The 9,694-nt window shown below is 33.3% G+C and overlaps 1 protein-coding gene across 3 annotated transcripts; it reads left to right on the top strand.

Annotated features, from left to right (window-relative positions):
- Positions 1-5,157: 5,157 nt before the first annotated feature.
- Positions 5,158-6,058, top strand: LOC110106413. Of its 3 annotated transcripts, none has more exons than XM_020836316.2 (3): positions 5,158-5,377; positions 5,443-5,547; positions 5,614-6,058. In XM_020836316.2, exons 1-3 carry the CDS (start codon positions 5,171-5,173, stop codon positions 6,016-6,018), a joined length of 717 nt encoding a protein of 238 aa, XP_020691975.2. In that variant the 5' UTR covers positions 5,158-5,170; the 3' UTR covers positions 6,019-6,058. The 3 variants fall into 3 exon arrangements, with proteins under 3 accessions (XP_020691975.2, XP_028548797.1, XP_020691974.2); XM_028692964.1 differs by having other exon boundaries at positions 5,443-5,874; positions 5,908-6,058; XM_020836315.2 differs by having other exon boundaries at positions 5,443-6,058.
- Positions 6,059-9,694: the final 3,636 nt, after the last annotated feature.

The following is a 9,694-nucleotide window of genomic DNA, read 5'->3' as shown; positions in this document are numbered from 1 at the left end:
TCAGGTGGATGAGTGGCTTTACCCTTAGAGATAGGATACGAAATGAGCATATATGTGAAAAGGTTGGAGTAGCTCCAGTAGAAGATAAGATTAGAGAAAGTCGCCTTAGATGGTTTGGTCACATAAAACGGCTGCCTTGCGATGACCCGGTTAGGAGAGTAGAGGTATTAGATTTGACTTATGTTAAGAAAGGTAGGGGTAGACCTAAAAAGACTTGGTTAGAAAATATTAGGAATGACCTTTCTTTATTAGATTTAAACGAGAATTTGACTTTTAATAGGACAAAATGGAGAAAAAGGATTCATGTAGCCGACCCTACGTAGTGGGATAAAGGCTTGATGTTGTTGTTGTTGTTGTGATGGGTTCATTTAATATATCTCATTGAGCAGCTCAATTCATATATAAGTATGCTATATTTGAATATCATTTGGTCATCTAATTAATGCTATAAATCTTTCCAATATGCTTTAAGCTCTTGATTTGAGCCCATTTGGGCTTAGATTGGACTGATTTTGATTTTGGTTGTTTTGTCTTATTGAGACGTTCATTTTGATTATAAGTTTATTGAAATTAGTGTTTGGATGGTCCCAAATTTAATTTTGGAAGATGCAACCTAAATATGCCTTAATAGAGTCATCTGATTACATACAAGCACACCATGCCCATGCTATTGACATCAATTGTCGCACATATTGTACAAATCAACATGCCAAATAAAATTATACAATTACTATAATTTATAGGAATAATAATAGTTTTGTTTAACAAAACTAAACTGTAAGAAATAAAAGTCTCCATCATATGAATTTAGTTAAATGAATAAGAACTAACGAACAATAAATCAAGATAGGGTTAGTTTCATTATATACTGATTTCATTATAAACAACAAAGCATATTTATTACATGTGTGTAATCATACTGAAGAATTTAATGCAGGACAACTTGTCAAAGCAATTATTATAGAGCCTAATTTCAAATAGCATGAATTATGCCTTTAATAAAGGGAGGGGGGTACCCCAAAATAAATAATAGTTACTTAACTTTTGGCAAGCGACATGAAACTCCAAGCCTAATTAATGCCAACAAAACTATGTGGGAAATGACTCGAAGGACTTACAAGAAATGACAAGAAAAATAATATTAAATATGCACTTTGAGACTTAAGTGTGGACATCGAAATCAATCTTAGCCTTTTCATGAACACCAAAATAATTATCAACTAATGCGATATACCATACGACCTAATAATTAGAACCTTATAGAGGCCAATATTATAACAAACTCAATAAATAATCTTAAATTACTAGTAAATTTAAATCTTACATAATAATAATTTTGATCAAATTGAACATCAAAGTCAAATAAAATATCCTCCAAAAGAAAGTTAAAACTATTATGATAAGAAATTTAAGCCTATTAAAAACTTAATACAAATGAAATTTTGTCTCACAATAGAATTGAAAGGACTTTGAAGTAGCTGATTATAAACATAAGAAGAGTAAAAAGAGAAGGAAAGAGAAAAGGAAACAGACAAAGCTCACTGTAGAATGAGAAAAGATTGGGAAACATTCATCAATAATTGTTATTACGAGAAGGAAACAATAAATAAGGGTTTGACAGTTGTTGCATTATAGGAGTAAGGAAATATGATGCTCTCAGTTTTATGTTACACTTAAATGGCCAGAGGAAGACTCATGTATTAAATAATCATGAGAGAAGGCAGGATAGTCATGTGATTGTCATCCTTTGAGATAGAGAGAGGTCATGTACGTACAAGGGTGTTCAATAGAGTTATGTGCGAAGAGGGGCATGATTAGTTATTCACTCAGTTGCTACTATGTGCGGGTCTATATGGGGTAACCTAAACCAATTTGGTCCAATTATAATATATTACTCCCCTTAAAAGAGTTTGGTCCTCAATTATATACCTTAGTTCTGGAACAGTTACAGGCACTTCGCGATCATCTCTTCAATCTCCTAAGTTACTTTTTGTTCTGACTTGTTCTTCCAAAGTACTATACTAAAGTAAAAAGATCAACGATAAAGATGTTAAATATCATGTTCCAAAATGCACTCTTGTACCACTTCATAGCTCTTAAATGAATAGTGGCTTATTTTAAATAATATGAGAAATGTTATGCACATATCACTGCAAAAGAGAAGCATGAAAGACATTATGAACTTATGTAATACTTGAGGGAAGAGCCAATCTATAAAAAAAGCTTTGTTGAATCTCTTGATCACCTTGAATGGTCCAATAAAATGGGGCTGAAGCTATACACTTTTCCAAATATGATAATTCCATGCATGGGCAAAACCTTGAGAAATACGTGATAACTAACCTCAAATTGAATCTTTCTATACTTAGGGTCAAAATATCTTTTATGATGATCATGAATTTGAAAGTTCGAATAGGTTATCAAACCTAATACAACTGTCCCAAGTCAAACTAAGAGGGGGGGAGGGAATTTAAAAATTCTTTTGGATTTTAGAAAACCGATTTAAGATACTTAACACAATGATAGATTTTTTTCAAAATATTTTTCAACCATAATAATTTAAAGTATGGAAAATAAAATAAAGTAAAATGCAGTAAAAGTAAAAGAATAGAAGAACATCAAATTTTATAGTAGTTTGGTCCAACTAGACCTACATCCACACCCTGAAGACTCCTTCTTCAGGTATTCAAGTAAATTAAAAGTGAATCTCTTTTTTTCTTCCAAAACAAGGTGGAGAAGCCCTTACAAAACCTCTTTTCCACCAACTAAGATCAGTAGAGTATTGACGTCCTTTCTCACCCTCCTAGTGATAGTAGAGTACCAATGTCCTTTCTTACCCTCTTGGTGATGATAGAGTACCGATGTCCTATCTCACCCTCTTAGTGATGATAAAGTACCAACATCCTTTCTCACCCTCCTAGTGATGATAGAGTACCAACATCCTTTCTCACCCTCCTAGTGACAGCAGAGTACTGTGATCTTATTTAAATTTCTTCTCTCAAATACCTCATGGAAGTAGGGAGAATTTTGAAGAATAAATAAGAGATCCTTACCTTTGAGCAATCTTGTGAATCCTCTTACAATTTTCTCTCAAAAGATCTCTCATTCTTTACTCCTAAAACTCTCTCCCAAACACTCTCGTTATCCACTCTCAAAAGAAATTTGCAGTAATATTATTGGAGTGTTAGTTTTTAGGACACTTATATATGCAAGACATGAAAAATAATTCAGAAAACTAAAAATTTCAACTTGAACGCACTCAAATCATACAGTATGATTGCACTTTATCTATATAAATAGTTTAAAAATCTATGTACGATCCCATACGAACATGATTTTTTTACTATGTCTATTATCTGTATGAACTGACACAATATTATACGAGTAGTTCAAAATTGAACTATTTTGTCTGGTATGATTATGTACGAACTCATTTCATACACTGTAAATTGTATGTATGAACCATACATCATATAATATGAACTGTTTAAATAAATCATGTTTCGTTTGGTACAAATATGGACGATCCCATTTCATACTCTTGGAGTTGTATGTACGAACTCTTCTTTGTATAGTACGAACAATTCAAAAAATGATGGGTTCATTAGGGATGAACTAGTACATCCCCATTTCATACTCTATGAGTCATCTGTATGAAACATTATCGTACAGTATGAACATTATAAAAAATTTTCTGGGCATGATTTGATTAACTTCATTTTGGAGGAACTACCATGATAAACCATCCAGTATGATTAGTTTTAAAATATAAAGATTTGACTCACTCTCCCAATGTGTATATGCATGGTTACTCAATTACAATTACACTCTCTCAAACTAAAAAAAAATAAAAAAAATTACAGACTTCATTAAAAGAAACCTTGATCTAATCTGTCTTAAAGTTTTTGAGAGTTTAGAGTATGATTTTCCTGAAATATTAGTACACACAAACAACACAAAGAAAATATATTCATTGTAAGTTATGAGAAAGAGTAATCATAACAATAATATTTTGGTATCATCAAAAAGTCACTTGATATAAAATTTAATCTTAAAATCTAAGTTATCATAATCTCTTTCTTTTTTATGATGGTAAAATAATTATTATTTTAGTTAACACTAAAGGCAATTTTTCTTCTAAGTTCCCCTTAATGAATGATAAATTTAAAAATAAGGGATTCCAATAAAAAAAAAAAAAAAAAAAAAAAAAAAAAAAAACACACATACACAAAAACACACACATTACAAATATCATGTAAATCACACAAAAAAAATCATACACACATCAAATAATAACTAATGAAAAATAGTCATACACACATCAAACAATAACTAACGAAGCCCCCTTTTAACAACAATAAAAAGGGAAGTATCTCTTGAAAAGATAAGTTTCTATTGATAAATCAAATAGATGATAAAAAAAGATTTTAAACTATTTGCAAAGACAACATTAACATCCTAATGCGAAAAGGAAAGTCTCAAATTCTAAATCAAAGAATAATTAAGATAAGAAAATTCAATTCGGTCCACAGTTCATTCTAGACATATCAAATAAAAATAATTTTTGTAAAAATGATGAACACTACAGGAAAAATGGCCTATACCGGCGGTTTGAATCGGCGGTTTATAGGCCGTCGGTATTACCGACGGCTCCGCCGGCGGTTACGCCGTCGGACTCTAACGACGGCTTAATCGACGGCTTAGCTACGATACACCGTCGGTAATACCGATGGTCTCTAAACCGCCGGTACACCGCCGGATTTCAACATTAACCGGCGATTATCCGGCGGTCTAAACCGCCGGTGATAAGTGAGTTCAATTTAAGTTATTCAGTTGTTTTTATTTTGATATATTACATGTTATTGATAAACAAAGTCACTTGCAGCTTCAATCCTTCAAGGCCACCTATACATATGATCCGGGATATAATAAAGAATAAGTATGATGCTCCTTACTTATCCTGGAAGAAGATCCCAAAGCCTGTTAGAGATATGTGGTTTGGAGAATTTCAGGTATATTTTTTTTGTATGATTTCAAATATATGATTTAATTTGTACTAATCTTTTTGATATTGCCTAAATTTGTACAGAAAGAATTTAGGTGGTTGCCTGAGTACAATACGAGGATCAGATCAAATTTTGAAAGGAGAGTAGCGACCCGTCTCAGAGACATGTTCACGGACATTAGAAAGTCCGGGCAGAGGCCTAATTGGATTGGAGAGGGCGTTTGGGCAGATTTGAGTAGTGCTTGGGCTACCCCGGAGTTTATAAAAATGAGAGAGCAGAATAAACAGAACAGAGCCTCTGACTGCGGCGGTTTAGGAAGCTCTCTTCATACTGGTGGATCTGTACCTCATACAGAACATAGGCGGCGACTGGTAAGTGTTTTGAATTGGTTTATTACATATATTTATGTTAGTATAACTAAGCATCAAATTTTCAGAAAGCGCACCTGGGTCGGGAGCCAACACCATTGGAGCTGCATACAAGAACTCATCAACATCAAGCTGACCAGAAGTGGGTTGATGAGAAATCTAAGAAGGCTCATGTGAGTAAAATTTTTTGGATTTTTAGAATAAAAATTTATTTTAATAAAACTATTTGTAACTTGCAGGATGATTTCTTACGAGTTAGAGAAAGTAGGCAGTCCACTGGCGAGGGATCATCTTCTGGATCGGCCCATACTTCTGAGTATCAGACATGGTCAGAAGTTGTTGGTGGAAGACAGAGGGGGAGGGTATATGGCATGGGTTCACAAGCTTTTGCTATTGAGGGCAGTTCATACACCTCTGCATTCCATGATCCAAGTGGAGCTGAAGAATCTGTAAGTGAGAGGGTTGCAGCACTTACTAGAGAGATTGAAGAGATGAAAAGGGTTCAAGCTAGAGAGATTGAAGAAATGAGGAAGGCTCAGAATGAAATGCAAGCAGAGTTGCAATCCTACAGAGCTGGAAAACAAAGGAAGAAGGACCAACAGGAGCAGCCATCTGCAGACAGTGAGGATACCGATGATGATTAGATGTTTATTATGTTTGATGAATGTATTAATTAGAACTTGTAAACTTTTGAACTGGTGATTGTAGCATTATCATGAACTATTTTGTGAATTTGTGATTGTAATGTTGTGATGAATTTTGTATTTTCTGGTTGTGATGAATATAGCGGCGTGTTGCCCAACATATATATGCTTTTTCTGCAGGTTTAGACTTTAGGGTGAACCTCCCTCAAATAGAGGGGATGCTGTCAATTTTTTTTTTCAGGTGCTACAGGTTTCCGGCGGCTAACCGGCGGTTTAGCCGCCGGAAACTACGATACCGGACGGGTAAGATATAGCCGCCGGTGTTATTATTAAACCGCCGGTGAATACCGGCGGCTTACCGACGGTCACCGGCGGTTCTACGATGGACGCACGACGGTTTAAACCGTCGGTAATACCGACGGCTATAACCGCCGTCAACCGCCGGTAAGGTACCGGCGGTCTAACGGCAACGTCCGGAGGTCTAATGAACCAGACGACGCCAGGTTTAACCGCCGGAACACCGCCAGTACTTTAACCGGCGATTACAATACCGACGGCCGAACCGCCGAAAGACCGACGGTTAAAATTCCGGTGGTCACCGGCGGTACGGGCCGCCGGAAAACCGCCGCAAAAATAAACCGCCGGTAAAAAGCCGTCGGAATTGGTTTCCTATGCCGTTTTTACCGGCGGTTACCAAACCGCCGTTAGACCGCCGGTAACGTAAAAAACCGCCGGTAATTTTACACTAACTGCCGGAAAAAACCGCCGGTTTTCAGCGTTTTTCCTGTAGTGGAAATAAAGATTAATTAGTTTATAATTGAATAGTGGGGATTATTGCTAATTATATAGATTTGTTTAAGAGATAGAAAGATAAAGGAAAGACCTGTATGAAATTTTTAATTGACGACATTGTGTATCTTTTTAATTTTTGGCACATTTTGTGCCTCTTTTCACTTTGAAGAACATTGCGCATCTTTTTTAACTTTTAGCACATTTTGTGCATCTTTTCAAGCCTTGCATGCTTTGTACATCTTTCTACATTTTTTGTCTTTCCAATATTAATAAATCTTAAAATAAATTACAATAATTAATAAAAATAAACATTAGAAAAGAAATGTAATAAAAAAAGATATCTATTTTGCAACAATTATAGCTAAATAATATTTTTATGTAAGAACATAAAGATGATCTTCTAATCTATATCTAACCATAATTTAATTTAAAATTTTGATAAATTAAATTTTACAAAGAAATTAATTTATAAAGAAAAGTATTTTAAGATTTTATTCTATAAATCACTACATTTGATTAGTCTATAAAAACTTAAAATAACTTAACAAGAATAATATCTACATTAGAAAAAAACATCATTTCATTAAATACTTGTAACACATACAACCAATACATTATATCAGAAAAGGAAAAAAAACACAACATAGCAAAGCCATCACATGAGATTAAAAGAAACAACACAACAATAAATACAACAAAAAATTCACAACTAAAATCCTGAAGGACCCTGGTTTGGAGGTTGCTGAGGGGTGAACATTATAAAGCAGTTATGGATCGTAGCTACTTGAGTGTTGACAGAGTCAAATTGTCCTCTAATCCACCCCATGTCTTCATTGTACCTCACATCCTGCTGGTTTAGGTGAGTCTCAATTTGATCAAAATATTGATTAAAATGAGATTCTAGTCTATCAAAACACTGGACCATTTGTTGACAAAAATGTTGATCAGGTCGAGGAGCAAGTGCTCCTTCTACGTCAAATTCTTCTCCTTCAGTTTCTTGGTCTCGGTTGAAAAGTGTAAAAAAAAAAAGCATTGGCAAAATAAATAGGAAGTTGAGTAGATGGATCAGGATGAATCAAGTTGTATTTCTTTTCTAAAATGTATGCTACCAAATGTCCTAAAATCAAATTTTCATTTCTCCTACTATGAGGAAGTCTAATATAAGAAAGTTTATAGATATTATCTATAATCAGTTAAGCTTTGTCTATAGGAGAGTTTTTCATGATAAGATATGTGACTATAGATAATAAAGGAGTTAGGTTGATACTATTACCAGCTTTAGGTATAATAGAAGTTCACAATAGAGGCTAGATGATTCTAGCATTTTGGTTTAGGGTGTATACACAAGATAGGTGATTTACTTGAGCAGAACCTCTAAGAGTTTTGTTAATTTTAGACCAGTCGAAATCAGATCTAGAGATCATTATGTGTGCCCTAACTCCTTCAGTATTAAGATGTAGGAAGGCGCCTAAATCTTCCTAGGTTATTTCTACTCGCTGCTTAAAGACATATGAAGTCATCCTAGTGTGATCTTCATTCACACTTATGTTTACAAGGATAAAATGGAATGTGTCATAATGATAGGCATACATCAGAGTAAGGATAAAACATAATTGAGTTGAAGCAAAAAGAGGCATAACTGGAAAGTTAATGTCTTTTTGGATTAGGAGACAAGATGGGGTAATCCTAGCTTCAAAGAAATGACCGTAGGCTTCCTCAATATCTTTTGAGAGAAAGTTTTTATTGAGTCTACCAGAATGAGAAGAAGAGGCCTTAGAAGTTCGTGGTCGCTTACTACTGCTAGCCATTTCTAGAGTTAGGATATGAGATGGTTTGAGGTTGAAGAAGATTGTGAAGAAAAACTATCAAATACCTTCCAATTTAAAGAAAAAATGATATATCATACAATATGAAAATTTAGTCATACGTATGATTTTAAAATCATACGGGACGAAAAAAATTTTGTATATACAAATGAAAACTGCCAAAAATGAAATGACTTTTCATAAATTGCCATTCCCAAGGAGTCATTTTATACAGCTTTTTGCTCATAAAACCGTATGGATGAACACCTATTTGTCTGATATGATCAGAATAATATTGATCATTTATAGCTGTAAGGTTTGTTTACATGAAAAATGATAACAAGATCGTACATATGAAATAAGATTTTATACATACGATCTTCAAAAAATAATTGACATTAGAAAACATCCCCATTCATACTAAAAAAGAATTAAATGATTGTATAGTACGATAGGCTTCATACAATATAATAGGCTTAAAAAACTCATTTTTGTTTGTTCAACTCAGGAAAAAAATATCATGTACAGTCTATAAAATTCATACAAATTAAAAGTGATTCGTACAGTACGAAAAAAACTAACTCAAGACATGATAAATAAAAACTCTTTTCAAAATCAAATCACCTAAGATCCATGATATGTAATAATAAAAATAAAAATAAAAATAACACTAATGAAAAACAAATAAACACAAACTATAGAAACAAACAATCACTAAAAAATAAATAAAGAAACAAACCATACACATCAAAATACATGAAATTCATTATAAATCTATTTTACAGAATTACAATTTTAAGCATTAATATCAATCACACCTAATTTGGTTCTTAAGGTGCTAAATATTTCAAAAGCTAGTGTTTTTGTGAAAATATCTGCAAGTTGATTCTCAGTAGAAATATGGGGTAATTTAATTTCTCCTTTAGCCGTATGATCTCTAATGAAGTGATACCTTATATATAAATGATTGGTTCTAGAATATTGAATAGGATTCTTTGAAATGCACATGACACTTGTATTTTCATAGAAAATTAGAATTGTGTCAATAAAAAACCCTAAATCAATTAGTTATTATTTTA

The sequence above is a fragment of the Dendrobium catenatum genome, unplaced genomic scaffold, assembly GCF_001605985.2.
Source record: "Dendrobium catenatum unplaced genomic scaffold, ASM160598v2 fragScaff_scaffold_203, whole genome shotgun sequence".
NCBI lineage: Eukaryota > Viridiplantae > Streptophyta > Magnoliopsida > Asparagales > Orchidaceae > Dendrobium > Dendrobium catenatum.
The sequence above is the reverse complement of the archived record's forward strand: the minus strand, read 5'-3'. Positions and strand labels throughout refer to the sequence as shown.

What these genes read in the sequence shown, in the direction of transcription:
- LOC110106413 (XM_020836315.2), top strand. Translation starts at nt 5,171, where the DNA reads ATGTTCACGGACATTAGAAAGTCCGGGCAGAGGCCTAATTGGATTGGA. An exon ending in CAGAACATAGGCGGCGACTG is followed by an intron (nt 5,378 to 5,442) that starts GTAAGTGTTTTG and finishes TCAAATTTTCAG; the next exon opens with AAAGCGCACCTGGGTCGGGA.